Source organism: Somniosus microcephalus, chromosome 13, assembly GCF_052327205.1.
Source record: "Somniosus microcephalus isolate GS21.2 chromosome 13, FLI_Smic_1.0, whole genome shotgun sequence".
Classification (NCBI taxonomy): domain Eukaryota; kingdom Metazoa; phylum Chordata; class Chondrichthyes; order Squaliformes; family Somniosidae; genus Somniosus; species Somniosus microcephalus.
This window is the reverse complement of record NC_140999.1, coordinates 61,339,217-61,359,853: the sequence shown is the minus strand read 5'-3', so window position 1 is coordinate 61,359,853 and position 20,637 is coordinate 61,339,217. Positions and strand designations below refer to the sequence as shown.

The 20,637-nt window shown below is 43.2% G+C and overlaps 1 protein-coding gene across 4 annotated transcripts in view; it reads left to right on the top strand.

Annotated features, from left to right (window-relative positions):
* The window catches only part of LOC147108364 (dual specificity mitogen-activated protein kinase kinase 2), a 77,126-nt gene that overhangs the window by 29,792 nt on the left and 26,697 nt on the right, over positions 1 to 20,637 (top strand). For 3 of the 4 annotated variants that reach the window (XM_086004962.1, XM_086004961.1, XM_086004963.1), the window contains 3 exons: positions 4,649 to 4,795; positions 14,662 to 14,739; positions 18,298 to 18,349. In XM_086004962.1, coding sequence (XP_085861088.1) covers positions 4,649 to 4,795; positions 14,662 to 14,739; positions 18,298 to 18,349 — 277 coding nt within the window. The remainder of the gene's footprint in view (positions 1 to 4,648; positions 4,796 to 14,661; positions 14,740 to 18,297; positions 18,350 to 20,637) is intronic. The other variant, XM_086004964.1, reaches the window with a different exon arrangement.

Below are 20,637 nucleotides of genomic sequence, written 5' to 3'. Positions count from 1 at the left end.
AACCAAACGGCATCTGCAGAAACTCGAACAGGCCGAATGGAGTGATGACTGCAGTTTTCGGGACATGGGGACCTGGTGGTAACCGCGGACGAGGTCGACTTTCGGGGGAAAAAAGGTATTTCCCACCAAATGGGCCGAGAAATCTTGGATATGCGGGATCGGGTACCGATCAGGAGTAGTGGCATCATTCAGGCGTCGGTAGTCGCCGCATGGCCACCATCCGCCGCCGGGTTTCGGAGCAATGTGGAGAGGCGAAGACCAGGGACTATTCGATCGGCGAATAATCCCTAGCCGCTCCATCGTGTCGAACTCCGTTTCGCAGCCGCGAGCTTGCCAGGTTCGAGTCGCCGGGCCCGTGCGTAAACCGGGGGGCCGGTGGTGGTGATGTGATGTTCCACACCATGTTTAGTAGCTGAGGAGGAGAAAGTGGGCCTGGTCCGATCTGGGAACTCTCCGAGCAGCCGAGTGAAGTCTGGAGGTGGGAACGCACAGAAGACGGTGCGCGGCACGGCGTTACTGCAGTGGCATGGGATGGAGTGGAACGTGGCCGCATTGATCAACTGGCGGTGCCTGACCTCAACCAGGAGGCCGTTGGCGCACAACAAATCTGCCCCAAGGATGGCCTGTGTGACTTTGGCCGTGATGAATTCCCAGTGGAAACGCTGGCCGCCGAAGCACACCTGGACCCGCCGCCTTCCGAAGGTCCGAACGGCCGCGCCATTAACCGCCGCGAGGGCGGGGCCGTGGCCCCCAGCTAGTATATCGAGATTTGACGCAGGCAGGATGCTACACTGCGCCCCGATGTCGCAAAGGAAACGTCGACCAGAAAGGGAGTCGGTGATGAAGAGAAGCTTCCCTGAGCCTCCGATGGCCATCGCAGCCACGGGGCACTCGTTAGACCCGGTCCTCTTTCGCCAGGGTGTCTGTAGATGGGTTTTTTTGTGCAAAAAACTGCAGGGAGGGTGGCAGCATCTTGCTTTCGCGCCAAAACGGGCGTGGTAAAAGCACAACCCCGCTGATTGAGGAGCTGGAGCAGCGTCTGTGGGGGAGGGGCGCCTCGTGGCCGCACAGAGCTGTTGTGTCACCGCGAAGATCTTGTCCGCTTCGGCAGCAAGCTCCGTGCAGTCTGTGACTTCGGACCTGGCTAGGGTAGCCTGAATTTGCTCCGGGAGTAGGCTGAGGAATAGCTCCCTGAAGAGGAAGCATTCCGGCTCTGACCTGAGGAGCGTGAGCATCTGGCTCATGAGCTCGGACGGCTTGGAGCCCCCGAGGCCGGGCATAGCGAGCAGCCGGCGAGCGCGCTCCGACTTCATGAGCCCAAAGACCTGCAGCAATCGCGCCTTTAAGGTGTCATACTTGCGATCAGTAGGCGGACTACCGAGTAGGCTGACGATCCGCGAGGCTGTGGCGCTGTCGAGGGCGGAGACCACGTAATAATAACGGGTCTGATCCGCAACGATGTCCCTGATGGCGAACTTGGCTTCAGCCTGGATGAACCACGCGGCTGGTTGTTGCTCCCAGAACTGCGGTAGCTTCAAGGTAACGGTGTTCGTTTCCATGTTGATTGTCTTCTGCGAAAACCGTTCGCATCATGTCGGGGTCACCAATGTAGGAATGTCTAGTTCCTATCCAAAGACTGAGGTCCACTCAGGTGCTTAAACAAAACGAAGTTTAATGGAAACTAACAGGTTTAAACAAGTTACTGCAGGAGAACATCGAGTGTAGGTCTATTCAGTTCGGAGGCTCCACGAGGACTGCTGGCTGGTTCCGTGGTTGACGTCATCACGTTCTTCCCGCCAGTGGGAGATCACGTGATGTACAGCGTGACGTCATCGTATTTACCCGCGCTGTTAAAGTAATCACGCTCTATACAAGTAAACAGTATAAATAAAGATACAGACTCGGCTGTAGCTAACATGTTGTTAAAGGGAATTATACACAAACGATCTGAGTCCTTTAGTGGCTTCGCCACTAGTTGGTATTTATTCAGCTCTAGACTTGCATAACCAGGCTTGCATAATTCTGAACAAAGCTGAAGCATCATCAACAACAAAGAAACTGTGTTCAACGACTGGCTGCCTGGAGCATCCCTACATCTTTATTTACTGTCCTTATTTTATTCCTTGCCCTCTGACGTAATCCACAGACAAAGGATCAGCTTTCACGTACATTGACGATACCCAACTACATCTCTCCATGACTTCTCTCAACCTTTTGACTGCCTTTGTGCTATCTGACTTCCATAAAGTTTTAGAAGATTCAAAACTTCCTCCAATTTAAAATCAGGAAGACAGAAGTCATTGACTTCTGTTCCCTTGCATCCACCTCCCCTGCCACATTCTCGGGCTGAACCAGAGTAGCTGTAATCGCAACCATCACCAAGACCACTTACTTCCATGTTCGCCGTGTTGCTCAACCTCTGCTCTTGCCTCAGCCTCTTTGCCACTGATGCCCTTTGTCACCTCCAAACTTAACTGCTCTAAGGCTCTTTTAGTTGACTTCCCATCCTCCGCTCTCTACAGGCTGCCAACTTGTCCAAAGTTCTGCTGCACTTATCATGTCCCACACAAGCCTGTTTGCTCATCACTCCTATTCGTACTGACCTGTACTGGCTCCGAGGCCTCCAACACTTTTTACGTTTTAAAGTCCTTGTCCCGGCCTATAAATCCTTCCAAGGCCTTGCCCCAACCTAGCTTTGCAATCTCCACCAGCCCTATATACAATCGCTCTTGACTTCAGCATTCTGTGCATTGCTCTCATTGGGGACCGAGCTTTTAGCTGCCATGGACCTACATTTCGGCACTCCCTCCCTAAACCTGTCCACCTCTTTAAAGACCTCCAGACATGACTACTCCTGAAGAAACCTCCTAATCTCTTCCCTTGCACAACGCTATTTTCCTTGTATCTTGTGAAGTGAAGTTTCCATTTCTTGTTTCAAAGTTGCTATATAAATGCAAATTATTGTGCTTATCCTACATCTGTTGTGATACTCCAATGAGCTTCATCTTCGTACTCTTGGATCTGCATTTTTGGAAGTGATTTTTGTTTTTTGTTTTGGAAGAAAATGTGAGATTTTCATGGGCACTGTTGGATACTCAAGCTTCAGTCAATATAAATTTTCCGGTGCACATCCTTTATCTCCAATGTAGTTTGCTGAAACTAATGGTAGTCCAATGACTTGGATTGAGATTAAAGAAATAATCATTTTGGTTTATTTAAAGTAAGCTTGCCATTCATAAACAGGTTTTTATGCATTGCTGAGGTGGTTTTCACCCACTGACTGAAGCTGTATTCTGAAACATCAGCAAACATCAGCTGACATGATTGAGGCAGTACAGATATATTTTTTAATCATTTCATTAGTTAAGAAAATATTTGTGCTTAAATTGGCACAGGTTAATGAGCTTATTTTTCCATGGAGGATTAGTTCCCCAGCTTAGTTCTCAAAGTATTTAATATAAGTATGTTTCACCATTGCTACTCTTAAGATAAATGGGAGATGCTGGTATCACTGGAGGAACTGGCTTGGAGGAGATGCTGAGCTTGATGATGTGAGGGAGTTTCATGACCCCTCACTGCTGGCAACCCAAGAAGCCTTTTGTTTTCAACTGTTTTAATTAATTCCCTCACACGGTGAGTTTCAGTGTCTCCTCTAAACCAGCTCTTCAGTCGAGGGTCATCTGATTTAACAATTTAAAGAGAAATATTAAAAAGAATTGGCAGAAGTAAGCATCACAAGCAATCAAATCATGAGTTCTTTCTAAAAATGGGCACCAGTTAAGATTGTAGGCAACCATTGCATGATAAAGTCACCCGGTTAACTTTGACCTAAATGGATTGTTCAAGTGAACCTTGCTCTGTTTGCCCAGTTAGTATCACTGCATGTGTGCAAAACACAAATTGTGCCTGTGTAGCATCCCCAATGAGTGTAGTTTAAGCTGGGCAGTTTGACTCGATCCTCGCTCGCTAATTTGTATGCTGCGCCAAACTTAAGGCAATAGATAGAACTCTGTACCCCACCTGAATGTGATATTGTAGCTGTGTTTGATTTTGTGCCGACGCACTACAGGAAACTCGTTAAAACGGCACCTAAATATCCGGAATTCTCTATTAACCGGCAAAATTCATACTCCAAAAATAACGGGAAATGTTTCCGAGTCTCCCGCGGTGGCTGAGTTAGTCAGTGGGAGTAGTTCTCCAAACTGCCACTACTCGGCTTCTTGGCGCTGTCGGAAGTCCAAACACCTCTAACGGGAGTCTGACTCTCCCGCGCTGCCGGTAGCCTCTTCCGATCCGCCATTTTTCTGTGTGTCTCCATCTTTGGTGAGTACCCAATTACTGTATACTGCACATTTCTTGATTTTTTAAATTTTTGTTAAAAATAGCCTCGGTAGATAACCCTCTCCCTCATCCGGAATTTTTAATCAACCGGCCCCGTCGGTGCCGGATACCAAAGAGTTTCCTGTACTTGCCATCTAGAAAATGAGCAAGGAACACATTGTGACATTCCGAGAAATCTGTTTTTTGTAAGAGTTGTAAAGGCCTGAAAAATACCAGGATTAGATATTTCCATTAAAAAAAAAGTTAAGGATTCAAATAGTCCTCAATAAAGGATCTAATTCCACGATTTCATTCTCCATTTCTGCAGCTGATTCACTTAGAAATAAAGCCTGCCATCCGCAACCAAATCATCAGAGAGCTCCAGGTGCTGCACGAATGTAACTCTCCCTATATTGTGGGCTTCTATGGAGCATTTTACAGTGATGGGGAAATCAGTATATGCATGGAGCACATGGTAAGTGTTCATCTATCAGTAATGGGTCTCAGTATTGCACCAGCAGTGGATCTTCCAGTATAAGTTACACATATTGGTCTATTATAAGACTTTTGCAGCCATGAGCCAGTGACTTGTTTTGGGATTTTTCAAATGGAAAAAAATGTTTCTAAAGCCAGCTTGTATATATTCAAAATAAAAGTTTTTGAAGTTCTGTTTAAATTCAATTCCCTGTTCAAAACTTAAGATAATGTATGCAATTTTTAGACAGTATACATAATTACAGTTGCATGAAAATCACATTAAAATAATAAAATGTCTTGTGTTCGTTGTCTACGTTGTGGAGGGGAGGAGGGGGCGGCGGGGGAGGAAGGAGGGGGGGGAGGACGGGGGGGCGGCGGGAGCGGGAGGAGGCGGCGGGGGGAGCAGGAGGCGGGGGGAAGGAGGACGAGGGCCCCCCATCTTGGCGTGCTGTGAAATTGTTCTTTGTGCACTTGTTGCATCAGCTGTGGGTTTTTTTCTAGCACAAAACCTTTTTCAGTGGAACCAATTTTCCCTGGTTGGCTTTGTACTCAATTACTCGCCACAGTTAAATTCTCTTTTCCTTGATGCTTCAAAGAGCAGTTTAATTTGTTGGTGGAAAAATGGTAGGCCATAGCAAATAGGGAGCAAAATACAAACAGACTCAAGGCACTGACTGTCAGTAGCAGTGAACAGTAACAAATGTCACCCTTTCAGCACAGACCTTCTTGCATATCCAGTAGTCATCAATTCTGTTGTTTAGTGTAGGATTTTTGAAGTACCTTTGACCTTTTGTGCAAAGCCTTTATTTTGCCATGTGTTTTAAAAGTGTTGGAAATAAAAATGTATTAAGAATTTAAAATGGCAAATGGGTGCAACAGGGAAATTGTCAATTTTCTAATCGTGGATCGTTAATTGCCCTTGCTCTTCCATTCAAACGCCTTTCGATTTACCCACTTTACATTGATGAGCAGATAGAGCTCTTTGTCTTTTTCAGAGAAAATCATTTGCTATAGCTGATAACTTTTGTGCTGTCAATCATGTTATGAGCTAATTACTAGCATCCTCTGATTTATATTCCCCCCCAGCAAGATAGAGCCCATCAGTAAGTAAGAAAGAACTTGAATTTATAGACAACCTCAACCCAAAGCGCTTCTTAGCCAATGAAGTGCTCCTTGAGGTATAATCACTATTGTAATGTCGGGAAACACAGAAGGAAATTTGCATACAGCAAGATCCCATAAACGGAAATGAGAGAAATGATCAGGTAACTTTTTAAAGCGATGTTGGTTGAGAGATAAATGTTGGCCAGCACACCAGGGGAACTCCCTGCTCTTTTTCAGAGTGAGTGGGCAGATGGAACCTTGCTTTAACTTCTCATTCAAAGACATCACCTCTGACAGGTCAGCATTTCCTCAGTACTGCACTCTAGTGTCAGTCTAGATTATGTGTTTACGTCGCTGGAGTGCGGCTTGAACCCACAACCTTCTGACTCAGAGGTAAGTGTGGTTCTGCTGAGCCATGGATGACACCAAATAAAAGTCTTGGTATTGCTGTGATGCAGCAGACAACTGGATCATGCTGGAATAATTTACATAGGATATACGCCACAGAAACAGGCCATTCGGCCCAACCAATCCATGCTGGCGTTTATGCTCCACGCGAGCCTCCTCCCGTCTTTCCTCATCTAAATCTATCAGCATAACCCTCTATTCCCTTTTCCCTCATATGCTTGTCTGGCCTCCCCTTAAATGTATCCATACTATTCGCTTCAACCACTCCCTGTGGTAGCGAGTGCCACATTCTCTCAACTGTTTGGGTAAAGAAGTTTCTTCTGAATTCCCTATTGGATTTCTTGGTGACTATCTTATATTGATGGCCTCTAGTTATGCTCTTCCCCACAAGTGGAAACATTCTCTCTCTATCCACTCTATCAAAATTTTTCATCGGTCACCCCTCAGCCTTTTTTCAAGAGAAAAGAGACCCAGCCTGTTCATCCTTTCCTGATATGTATACCCTCGCATTTCTGGTTTCATCCTTGTAAATCTTCTCTGCACCCTCTCCAATGCCGCTATATCCTTTTTATAATATGTCAACCAGAACTGTACGCAGTACTCTTAAGTGCGGTCTAACCGAGGTTCGATACAGGTTTAGCATAACTTCCCTACTTTTCAATTCTATCCCTCTAGAAATAAACCCTAGTGCTTGGTTTGCTTTTTTTTATGGCCTTGCTAACCTGTGTCGCAACTTTGTATCTGTACTCCTAGATCCTTTGTTCCTCCACCCCACCTAGACCCGCACCCTCCAATTTAGTGCAGTACTGCGTGTAAACAACATGCTTATCCCCCAATCTTGCCGACTTCAACAACAAGGTGCAAAAATGTGTCCAGTTTTGGCTGGGCTATGTATAGACTGTCCGTGGACACGATAAGATGATGATTCCCCCAATGCTCCTCCTCCTTACTTAATATATTTAAACTTTTGGTTTGGAAGACACGTGCCATATAAAAATTCACAAATGAGAAATACACAAAATGGGGAAATACATTTCTGACAGTGACAGTTCAAAGCAAGATTGCACTAGACCACAGTCTTGCTCAAGGGATGCACTCATGATTACTGCAACACACACACAGGAGTTGGGGAACATGGCTACAAACCTAGGATTCTCCACCTAGTGAGTTCCTGACTTCAATTGTGGATGACTGCTAAGTGGAGGACAGGTACTTCCCACAGGAAGAGGGAGGGCAAAAGCTGTAGAACCAAGTTTGTTTTTAGTGGCGTTTTTCTGTGCTCTCTCAGTGCAATCCCTTGCTTTTTCTTGCTGAAGAGAAAGGAAAAACAAGAGGGAGGAACAGCACTGAATCCCAGTTCTGCCAACATTCCAGCATTGGACATGCTGCAGCCTAGAGGTCCATAAGCATGTGAAGCAGCAAATTTGCACTGGTCCAATGGTGAAGGAGAGGTCGGTCCAATTGACTACCACTGGTTTACATCCATTTTTATCCTACCTAATGTCGCACTTTTTGTGTGTACAGGGCTGCTTACTCTTTAATGTGATGCATTGTATGAACACAGTCTGCATTGGAAAAGCTTTTGTTGCATGAATCCTGAATTATCTGTTGTGCTGTAGAATTGATTGTAGTGATCTCTGGGACACGCTTTCATTTTTTTTGCTGACTATTTTTGTAATGTAACACGTGTCAGACTTCTAAATTATGTTGGCTTCAAGTGGACATGGTCTTTGAGGTCACTTTTTAATGCATGGATTTCAAATATACAATCCAATTCATTTGTTTTTTTTTTCCTTAATTGTTTTGCAAAGTAGCACTGTTGCACAAAAACAGATACTGTCTAAGGCTTTAGAACTTGGCAATACTTTGCATTTCCAAGATGAATATTGGAGCAGTACATGAAACAAATGTAGCATCGCATGCGAACATTCTTGGACAGCTCATTATCTGAGCAAGGTCTCTGCACACAAATCACAAAGTAACCGATTCCCTACGAGGATAGTATCAGCACGAGGTAGCGGATTTTCCTATAAGGATAATGTCACCGCGCACACATGCCAACCATCAGTTTGTCGAGCTGACAGCATTTCAGTTTGTCGGCATTTCAGAATGAAAATTAGCTATTTTTTCCACTTCAGTTGGAAGGGAACGTGATTTGAATCTGCCGGAAGGCAGGGCTAATAGCTGTTAGAACCAGTTAACCAGGCATAAGTTCTCCAACTGTTTGCAGAGCCTTTCGAATGCTCACTAGGTTTCTTCCATAGTGTCTTGACATGTGAAAGAGTAAAAGCAAAGAGGTGGCATTATCCTCCCCACCCACACACCAGTGCTTCTCTTGCCTTTGGAACTCTAGGATCATGGACAAGGGATGGCTGTGACCAATGTTCCCTCTAAGCTGCACGGCCTCACAGTAATGGGAAAGTTCCCGTGCAAGCCCCTTACCGGCTTCTCCATTGTAAATACCGCGCATGTGCAGAAATTTAAAGGGCCCCCGCACTAAAAGAAACAGACCGCACAGAACAAAGTGCAGCTTACAGGGAACATTGGCTGTAACCTAAATGTTCATCGAAAACCTTATTCCTCATCTGTGAGCCCAAACAATGAGTGGCAGCAGGCTATTCAGTCATCGCTGGGCATCAAAGGCACAGCTGACCCCAATCCTGTCTTCACCCAGTGTTCACACATGCACGCTTCTCATCGGGGATTGCTGCCTAGTGGTCAGGAACAGGAATCCTGGCTTGTGCCTCTCACTAACCATTGGGCACTGTGACGAGCAGTGGACTTCCTATCGATCACCTGGCTGCATTCAGCTAACTGAGCGCAGACTTGTATCAAACCTGGTCTGTGTGACTTGCTTACTAACACCCATGAAGTGAGCTGGCTTTGTGGTACTTTTAACTTTGAAGCTAAATACATTCCTAAGATCACAAAAATGTAAAGTGTTAAACAGTATTCATTCAACTGGGAAACGGGGCTGTTATCGCCAAGGATAGTGAACACATTGGTCTCGAAGGAATCTGGCCCAAGATGATATCTTTAACAACTAAACTCTTAAGTCATTTTAATAGCAATTTCCTATGAAGGGCTAGCTTAAAAATTTTTTTTAGCCATTTTGCTGAGTACCTCATTTTTGCAATTGCTGTTGTTGGGAAGAAAACTGCAAGTTGTGCAATGCTAAGCAAGGGCAGAATTGGAGAACACCATTTTACAATTAAATCTGCCCTTGTACAGCTTCTGGGAACAAAAAACCAGATCTGTGAAGCACTGAAGGTGCTGACACAAACAAAGTTTGTGTTGATTTATTGATGCATTTTGATCTGCAGGAAATTTAGTGCAGATACAAAACGTTGTTTTAAAGGAGATTAGCTGAGGCTTGGAATAGGCTTTAAACAAATTGTCTCTTAACTGCAGGCCATCTGAAGCCTGAGTTTACCTACAGATATGTGTGCGCTACTCTGAAAATGGGCCAGATGCAAATGGGAAGTGTTGAAGTCACACCTCTTCACGGCTAGTATTTTATTGAGGAAATATAGCTTGGATACATGTGACCTGCATATAAATTGAGATTAAATCAAAGCTTTATTACTTTGCATTTATATTGCAACTTTAGAATAGCTGTCAAACTGTTTCCACTTCACATCAACGCTGATATTTACAGGAAATTATAACTTTACCAAATCAACATGTAATTGCAGATTCTAACCTCTCTACACAATAGTCTCCTTACTGACCTCCCATCTCCAACTCAAACTTAGCCACCTATCTTGTTCTAGTTTCACATCCCTCCAGTCCTCACTGGCTCCCTGTCCACCAACGCATTAAACTTAAAATCCTTGTCCTTGTGTTCAGTTTCCTCCACAGCCTCATCCCTCCCTTCCTCTGGCTTTATCTCGCCTCCCATACCCTTTGGTCCTCTGATGTTGGCCTACTTCTCTTCCTTTCACTCTACCATTAGTGCTAGAACTTTCAGTTACCACAGGCCTAATCTCTGGCACTCCCTCCCCACTTCTCTCTCCATGCTTAAAAACCACCTTCAATACCTGTCTTTTTAACCAAGCCTTTAGTTACCTATCCTAGTCTCTCCCTCCAGGACTTGGTTTCCTATCTGTTTCCATTTATGAAACACCAAGGATATTTCTTTTACATTTATGGCACTATAAATTGTTGCAAGTATGTTGCTTTATGATTTTGTGAGATTACCCTCAGATTAGGAAACAAATCAAGATTTTATGTTTTATTTGAACATTTAAAATTGTGTGTATATCAGTTCTTTAGGAGAGAAGGGGAGAAAGCAGCAGTTGACTCTTGTTTCCAAAAATCTATAAATTGAGTACAGAAAAAATACCCTACTATTAGTATTCGAGCCTTTAGCTACCTCCGCCCTGATCCTTGGAACTTCTTCCCCTTGAGAGGCTAAACAGCCTACTCCTGTTCCTGTTTCTTTGGCCCAATGCGGAAACAATGCGACAATATATCACCAGGGAAAAAAACACCTTTGTGTAAAAGCAGTCATTTGTGCACTAATACAAGATCTGACTGTCAATAGTGTGGCTGAAATGTCTATAATGAACTTTATCCTGTTCTGCCAAGTATCTGAGAATGAGGCTTCTGGGTGACATATACCAATGGGACTATATAGCCCATGAAAAAAGATGTTGAATAGGACAAAGAAACTATGGATATAACCACTTGTGATTGAGTCCAAAACTAGGGGCCATAAATGCAAGGTAGTCACTAATAAATCCAATCGGAATTTAGGAGAAACTTCTTTACCCAAAGGGTGGTTAGAATGTGAAACTCACTACCACAAGGAGTAGTTGAGGCAAATATCTTGGATGCATTTAAGGGGAAGCTACATAAGTACATGAGAGAGAAAGGAATAGACAGTTACAATGATAGGATTAGATGAAGAGGGATGGGAGAAAGCTCGTGTGGAGCATAAACACTGGCTCAGACCAGTTGGGCCAAATGGCCTGTTTCTGTGCTGTGTAATCTATGTATATTTTAAGCGTCCCAGTGGCTCGGATGGTAAATGCACTGCCCTGTGCAGAGCGGAGTCATTTCAGGCAAGGAGGATCCCGTGTCCTATCTGTGCTGAGTTAGCCAATCTCAGTCAGGGCAGCAATAGGGCTATTGCACTTGGTCAGTGTCCCTGGGCAAGGAGGGAGAAAACATCAGCTGGGATTCTTGCTGCTCTCTGCTATCCAGTGATTCCTGCTGGAAAGTGCACTGCTGTGGATGCCGAGTGAGGACAGAATTTGGCTTGGTGGTCATCCTGCCCTATTTCCCCCCCCCCCCTCTCTTCACCACCCTGTAGTATAGTCTGCTGGTACTTGCTGTGTGGGCTCTCCCATTAGCAGCGAGTACCTGGGTGAGACACTGGAAGGTGCCCAGAGCCCAAGGCAACATGAGCTAGAATCTTCAGGAGACGATTACTGGGAGGAAGAGGGGGAGTGCTGTGAAGAAATTCTTCTCATCGCTTTCTTAAAATTCTGCCATTCTTTCTGGTGCTGGGTTCTGGTCACTGTTCAAATATTACTATTTGATAATGTGGAATATAAATGTTCCTAACCTGATTGTAGAGATTTGATTTGGAGAGATTACAATGTGCCTTGGAGGAAGCATGTGAGGGCTGCTTTCTGACCAAGGGATTAACTGGAAAGGGGAATGTTACCATTTTTTTTTTAAGAGTTCAGGAACAGATCTATGTCAGATAATAGTTTGTGTGTTTATTATAATCTTGTTTATTTTCTCCATCCCTTGAATTCTTTAAGACATGATTTGTAAGAGAACCATTCTTAACCCCACATAATGTTCTTTGTGTAGTGAATCTAGTTTTTCAAAACGGTAACAATTCTGCTTCTGGAATTGTTAGTTTCTTCTGAAAAGCTAGATCTGTATTCATTTTTTTTATCGCGTGAAAATGTGTTGGTACTTTTCCTCTTTGCTGCCACATCTCGGTGCACAGCCCGTGCAACCTTTTCAGCTTCACGTTTTTCTCTGGTTAAAGCACATGCCCAGAAGTCTCCCATGGCCTGTTCTGACTCGTGGGAGGTCCAGATTGTTGACCACATGTTTAAAAGCAGAACAGCCACTCTTGTCCAGCATCAGTTCAGTAATGGCAAAATTAGAAGTGCTGGTACTGTGGGAATTGTAGGAATGTGTGGAATGTTCCTTGAGCCTGGCTTACTCTTGCTACAGCTGCCTGCCTGATCATACGACATTGCTACAGTGACTATACTTTAAAAGTATTTCATTGGCTGTAAAACGCCTGAGGACATCCCGAGGTCGTGAAATGCAAGTCTTTCTTTATATTTGAGTTTAATGATCAGTTCCGGTATTCTTGCTTTATAATCTGGAAATGCAGAGAACTTTATCTTCTGCCACTACCTAGGTTCTGAGATGGTTAAATTGGTAATCGAGGTTCTGGAGTAGTGATGCAGGTGTTTCTGAACTCTCCCCTTGGCATTGTAAACCACTAGAGGGTGCACTTTCTATATCAAAAAGCACAGTATTTTGCTGTGTTCAGCAGTTTTAATGGCTGTTGAAAGTTTTAAAACTATATAGAAGGTTACAAAATTAGCCTCCTGTTAAAATGATTTAAATCTCTAAAGTGAGAAGAGCTTCAGGCTGAGGCCAGAACTTACTCTTTTTTATATTCTAGATGACCTCAGTCAGCACATTGGGGGGTGAGGGTGATTGGGAGATGCCATCGATCACAATCAGCCAGTTGTGTGTGTGCATGCGTGTATAACACAGTCTGCCATCTCTATCGTTCCTTTGAGCTTTCCTTGGACTCTGTTATACTCAGCCTCCAGCAAATAAGTAGACAAAGCATGTCTGGTGGGAGGACAGTATGCAGGGCCAATAACATTGAAAAAATCTCTTCCAGTACACATTGGCTGTGAGCATGAGGGGTGAGCCTGTCACATATACAGCTCGAGCAAGGCACTCATCTGTATTCTTCTGGCTATGATTATCCATTGTATCAAAGAACCTTCCAAGTGGGCCAGGAGTTGATGATAAGGAGCCTGATGCTAAATGTGAACCATCATCTTCTTGAATGGAAGCAGAGGAACTCTGGGCTGACTGCTGTGAGCTTTGAGTGAAGTTGTTGCATTTGGATAAATGCTGCTGCATCTTTGTGGCATTCTTTACATATGGCTTTGTACAGTGTTTGCACATGTACACAGTCTTTCCATCTTTAATGCCAGGGGTAAAATGCTTCCACACATCCGATGGTAATCGTGGCATTGTTCTATGCGGAGAAATAAAGGGCATTTGTCTCTGTGTCGAATTACGGTCGATCAGCACGATTGCAACAGGGTGAGTACATTTTTCCTGATGCTCCATGTGATGGAAGCATGACCTGTGCACGCATGACGCTACATCACCAATAGAGGGAGCTCATCCAACCAATCGGGACACACTTGTTCACAGTCACACACAAAACTTGTAATTATTATCACAAGCCAAGTAAGAAGCTAAACATATATTGATTAAGAAATTCCTTAATAATTAAGATTTCATCTCTGTTAGTAATTTTAAGAGAGGACCTGTGGGGGGAAAAAAAATGAAAGAAATACAAAAAAAACACACTTATGCTAGCATGTGCTTTTTTGGGCAAAATTCCCAAGCTAAACTTCCCGTGGAAAATTTCTGGAAATTTACCCTAAGACATTGCAAGTAGAATTTACTGCCTTTACCATAGTGCAAAGCATTTTCTCAATATATTTTAATTCAACATTTTCAAATAGATTTTCCCTTGATCTGGTGGATATATTGCACATGGTAAGATAATGATGACTAAGGAGCAGAAATTTTATGCTATGTATATTTAAACTACAGTGTAATTTTGCAGTTTTATTTGGCAGCAATTTATCGAAAAATAATTTTTATTAGTTTTGTTTTGCTTTGAAGCCATGTTGTGCCCTATTTAGAGTAGAGCACTGAGTGGCTGGAATGTTGCAACCTTTTGGGTCTCGGAGCTGCCTGTTTTACGGATTCATCTACCTTGGTTGGTGAACATTTCAAGTGGGTCGTTATGTCGGACACCATGAGATAGTACGGCAAGGGGAAAGCTGAAGAACCCGAGTCATCCGCTGCCTTATTCTAGCCAGCCATGCTGTAGTACAGTAGAGCCGGTTACTTAAGTGGCAAAAGTATTTTTGCAGCCTGCAGAGGTTGAACTGACAAGAAGTGCCCATTTGCACAGTTATTTGTGTGGTATTTACCAGTTCTACAGTATTTAAGGCTGGACCAAGGATAAGGCTGCTGCTCTTGTGCAAATCATCTCAATCTTGTGTAGTTTTTTTAATTTCAAGTTTTCTTTTCCATTTCTCTTCCTTTCAGGATGGTGGCTCTCTGGACCAGGTACTGAAGGAAGCTAGGAGAATTCCAGAGGAAATCCTGGGAAAAGTCAGCATAGCAGTAAGTGTATTGATGTGGAGTTAGATGTGTGATATGAGCAGACGTTATATTTTTTAATTGATTAAGAAATTTTCCATAATATCTAATTCTAATCTATAATCCATGGAAATTTGCCATTTTTCTATTAAAAAATTTTTTTTTTTAACATTTGGAAACTACAGTCATTAAAGAAGGTAATGGGTTAAAATCCTGATATTACAGGGTCACCTCTTTCTGATAATGTAAGTTATTTTGTGTAGCCTCTCATCCTTCCATACCACGTACCATTCTCTGCAAGCAATTTATTTCCAGTGCCTTCCTATGCCACCTTTTAAACCAGCCACGACAAGGTGGGTGAGAGGGCTAAAGGTTTGTTCTTATAATCCTCCCTCCCTCACCAGGATGAACCACCTGCTTGCACTTGGCGGTGATGAGATTGGGATCTTCCTGTGGGTGAAAATCTTGGGTGTACCTTTGTCTTACCACCCACATGTGGACCATTGGTATATGAATAAGCTACACCTTTGGGACATCTCATAGGTTACTGTCGTAAGTAAGATGAGTTTCTCCCAGTGACCCAGTAGATAAAAGTGATGCCCACTGTAATACTAGGCCACATGGATCACAATACCTCCAGTTTGTTTGAGTTTAATGAGCTGGTGTCAGCTGAGGCAGCAGTTGGGGTACTGCATGGTCTCATCTTACACCCCCAAGACAAGGAAGGGGGAATAGAGTTATCTAGAGCTTCTGCTTCGGATTGCTACCCAATGACTACTGGTGGCAATCAAGCTTGTGGGTGCCATATGAGGACAGGATTTTCTCTGCTATTGTGCCCTACAATCAGATAGCCTGCCAACACTCAGACAAAAGGAATGATCACTTAGGCATGTAGGGGTAGGAAGGTTAAGGCTGTACTGTAGTAATAAATTTACTTCGTTGATCCACCTGCAGACTGATTGTGAATTAATGTCAAAATTCCCACATGCCATTTCATTGCATCCCTACCTCTCAACGTAATCTGTCTGGGTGCTGAACTTCCTCGTCTACTTAATCTGTCTGGGTGCTGAACTTCCTCGTCTACTTTCTCATATTTTCCAATCCAGTTTGGAAACGTTGCGAGTAGGAAGTCTGTGTGAAGCTTTAGATATTCAAATCCGCATGTAGCAGCTACCTTCTCATTTCTTTCATTTTAAATGTGATTCGTGGACGGTTTATGCCAGAGGCAGGCAAATATAATTTTATCCTAGCAATATCTGACCGTGTTCGAGCTGTAGGTAGTGCCACAGATGTGATTGAAAAGAAAAATAAGGGGAGAACACGATTGTGAACAATGACTTGCTTTATTTTTTGCTAAGTCCCAACTTATGTAAGTTATTGCTTTCTTTGTCTGTCTTGCCAGACATCTCTGCAATTGAAAGGGCAAATGTATCACGTGGCCTGCTTCCGACTGCCATCACTACCCCTTGTAGCTGGCAGCCAGGAGGCTCCAGGGAATATCTAGGCAAGGAGCTGCTCCAGCCTCTACTATTTACTTTAGAAACTGAGCAAACGGCATTTGAACCAGCAACAGTTAGCACTCCACCACCATGTTGACTACATTTAAAGGATTTTTAATCAAAATGTCTAGTACTGTATAGTTTTGAAATCAATGACTCAACCTATATTTTTGATATCCTGCATACCTTCAGAGCTGTGACAAAGATTTCTTGTTATTTATTATACTTTTTAAAGGTTCATTATTGGCTTTAGTCTGCCCTCTAGTGCAGATCTCTGCACTCTACTGTGGCACCTGAAATTAGACCATGTGAAGCTTTGAAATGGGGATAAATGGTGTTTATAAATAGTAATGCTGGGAGCTGGAAGTTACTGGCTATTCTCTGCACTGTCCTCTTTCTCACTGTACCTACAACTTACCTGCTCCCTCCTACAACAGTACAATCTAATGTTTGAATTATTGAAATACTTCTTTTGGGATTTGTATCTCTTCTTTCATGTAACATCTGAAATACATTTCCAATGAGATAAAGTAGGTTTCGAAAAATCTACAAAATATGGAGTAGACACATGGGACCTGGACGGCCTAGACTGGTGTTCCACATTCCCGTATCCTTGTGTCTATAAACTGTTCCTTTGAGGTGTGTGCCAAAGAATGGCTGCAATCCCCAAAGGGTTAATGGGAACATAGTTTGTAGTTCAGTGTTCTCATCTTAGGAAGGCAGAACTAACCCCAGAATATTAACTTCATAATGGCTTTATCTTGAATTGAAAATAATGATTTCACAATAAGTATTCCCTATGGCAAATAGCAACAGTGAATGATGTAGACGATTGGCTTAGCAAATAATTGAGTCTCATTTGAAGTTGAAACTTGAAGAATTTGTATAATATTGCATTTCCAGGAAAATAAATCACCATGTTTTTTAAAAACAAAAAAAAATGGAACTTGTTAATATACTCATCAGCTTAACTTGTTCACAGAGCCTACCAATTTGAAAGCTGCTTGTGTGGTCCCCATTTTAGGTACCCAGTTGCCATGCTTGCACGATAACACTCTCCTATTACAGTACTGCATACCAGTGCTGCCACTAGGGTGGGTGTCTGTTATCTAAGCCTATGTCCTTGCATTTTTTTATATGATATCACTGTCTCTATCCTTTCCCTGACAGAGCTGTCTTTAAGTGTCCTTTTTTGAGAATGCGTCTGTATATAAGGAAATATATTTGTATTTCCAGGTTCTGTCATTCAGCTCTCAATCAAGATGCTGAATCTGGTTACTCTGTTCAGGCCACCAGGTACAAACACTTGGATGGCAATTTTCCAGTGATCATAACTCAAAATTTCACGTTTTTGTTGCCCACTTGCACTAAATGCAGGTTTTGGAGTAACTATGAAGACTGGTCATTGGACTTTGGTTATGAAACCTGGGGTTGAACCCCTTGTCTGTTGTAATTTGATTCCCCACCATTCTTTTTCTCTTCTCGTGCTTGGCAGATCCACCATGTTTCGCTTGTACTCTGTTTTAATTTTTTACTGCTGCTTTTGCAGGTTTTTTTTTTCCCTCTTCTGTTTTTTTAATTCCCATGCTTTTATTGTACATGGATCTCCCCTGTGTATTTTTCTGTTTTTAGTTTGTACCAGTGTCAGTTGGGGTGGTTTGTGGCTGTTGGGAGGGGGCATACTGGCCAGAAGAGGGTCAAAGTGCACCTCCTGATTCCAAGAACCAGAATTGATGGACCCTGTGCGAGCTGGTTTCCCCCAGTCTCTCTAGTAAAGAAGACAACATGGATAATCGAAGGGGAAACTTGAGGGGAGTAAAGTTTTTTTTTGAAGTCCTGACTGTTGCTTGTCCTGGAAGATATGTAGTACCCAACAACAACAACTTGCATTTATATAGCACCTTTTTGAAGTAGTAAAACCTCCCAAGGTGCTTTGCAGGAGCGTTATCAGTCAAAATTTCTGACTTTTTTATCAAATACAAAAATATAATGTCGCTATTAGATGATTCTGCAGTACAAAAACCTAGATGGTCTAAACACAAACTGATGTTTAACATGCTTTTTAATGGCATTTGTTCTGCAGGTCCTAAGAGGGTTGGCATATTTAAGAGAGAAGCATCAAATCATGCACAGAGGTGAGATGGAGATGAGATCAAAAACAGATGGTCTACATTCCTGTGTTTGTTTATGTTACTTTAACAATGAAGTTGAGAAAAACACTATATAAGTCTTTACAGATGTAGTAAACCTCTAGATTTCAGCTGTCGGCTTTGTTACTTGTGATCCACTAAGTAAGTATAACCCATACAACAGTTTTATACAGTAATGAGAGCTTTCAGTAATGCAGAGATCAACCATGCCAACTTTGACTTGGTTTCTCGGATTGTTTGGATGTTTGCATTCTGTTAGAAATGCTGAACTGTCTGCGATGTAGCTTAAAAATAATAAAGGAGGCAGAAATACATGGAGTGAAAGAAAATAAATTGGAAAGATTTTCTTTAAAAAAAAAATTAAAGAATTGGATCCTCAACTGGATCTGAAGGCATAAATTTAAGATCATCGCCAAAAAAAGGGAAAGGTTTGGAGAATTGGCGGGGTGTTCGGGTGTGGAATCCTGCCAGAAAAAGCAGGTAGAAGAAGAAAAATGTTTGCGGGTATAGGGAAAGCGCTGGGGAATGGGACTCCGTGACTAACTGAGAGCTGGTGCAAACAGGATGAGCCAAAGAAGGAAAACTTGTATTTATATAGTGCCTTTCACGACCTCCGGATATCCCAAAGCGCTTTACAGCCAATGAAGTACTTTTGAAGTGTAGTCACTGTTGTAATGTAGGAAAACGCGGCAGCCAATTTGCGCACAACAAGCTTTCACAAACATAATGAGCAGATAATCTGTTTTTGTTATGTCGGTTGAGGGATAAATATTGGCCAGGACACCGGAGATAACTCCCCTGCTCTTCATCAAAATGGTGCCATGGGATCTTTTACATCCACCTGAGAGAGCAGACGGGGCCTTCTGTTCTGAATAAGTTTTGCCACTTATTCAGTAAATTGGTTAGTTAGCCGAATAAGATAAAATATCCGATCCTTTGTGCTGCTGAAGGAATATCACCACCTACGTGATTGGGGCAATAGATGCCAAAATAAAGGCTTAAAAAGCAACTGAAAATCACTAAGTTAATGCTTCTAAAGTAGAGGGGCGATTTTGCAAGCCCTGGGGAGGCGGGACTGCCGGGAAAATGGCAGAATTTGGGGGCGGGTACCCAACCCGCCTCCATGCCATCTTGTCAGGAGGCTGGTAGCCGTCCCGCGCCGGGTCCCATCTCCTTGGAGGCGGAAAGCGATTAAAGCCCCTTAACTGCCTGTTAACAGGTAGTTGACAGGCAGAAAATAGGATTATCCCATTTTTGCCCCCACAAGTGCGGGCTTCCCGAAGGCTCCACAACCCACCAGGTCAGCGAGGCGAGTAGTGGGTTTGCGGGGGTCGGAGGTGTCCAAAAGTGTGCTGTGGAGGGGAGTGGGTGCAAGTGTGGAGAGGTGAGTATCTGAGGTAAGTGCAAAGTGTTCGAAAAAGTGTACTTACCTTTGTTTCTTCCTGCAGGCTTCAATCGGTGGGTATGCGGAGAGTCTCGCACCTCCGCGGTAGAGATGACAGATGGCCGTTGCATTCTCCAATGCAGCAACCATCTAATTTCTACAAAAGAAAGATGTTTGATAAGGTCTTGAATTCAAGACCTCATCAAACTACAGATTGTCACTGTTTGACCGCTTCACAGAGCTGTCAAACGATGACAATTTGACAGATGAAACGTCATACATTGATGTTCTCTGCAACCGGCTTTCCCTTAATTGACCTGCTAAGCCCGCCCAGGTCAATCAAGGGAAAATAGCGTGGGTTGGCCAGAAGTTGATGGAGGCGGGACTGAAACCCGACAAGTGGGAGTCCCGCCTCCAAAAGCTCCCCATTGGCAAAATCACCCCCCGAGTCTCTACATAAGCATTGCTTTGAAAGCAGCTCCTCAGAATCTGTTCATTAATGTTTGAGTAGATGCTGTTTCAAAAAAAAGTTTGTTTGCAGCTGAAACTGGAAGTGATTGTAATGATCGAGCATACTACACAGATCTTTAAGCCACTTACTCTGAAATCAAGGTTTCATTGAGGATCACCCACTCCTGGAGAGTAATCCGGGTTTGGTGGTGAGAAGAGAAGACGAGATAAAACCATAAATAAATTAAAAGGACATTTTAAAGCGAGACAATTTGCTCAAATTACGACACTTGTTTAGTGATGGATCTCTGATGCTTGTAATTGTTCACTGGTCTCTGACCTATAAGATGTATTCCCCGTTAATAGAAGCTAAATTAGTCAGTCATACTAGTATAGAACCTGAATGTATAATGATCTTGGTACTGGTATTTGTACAGTA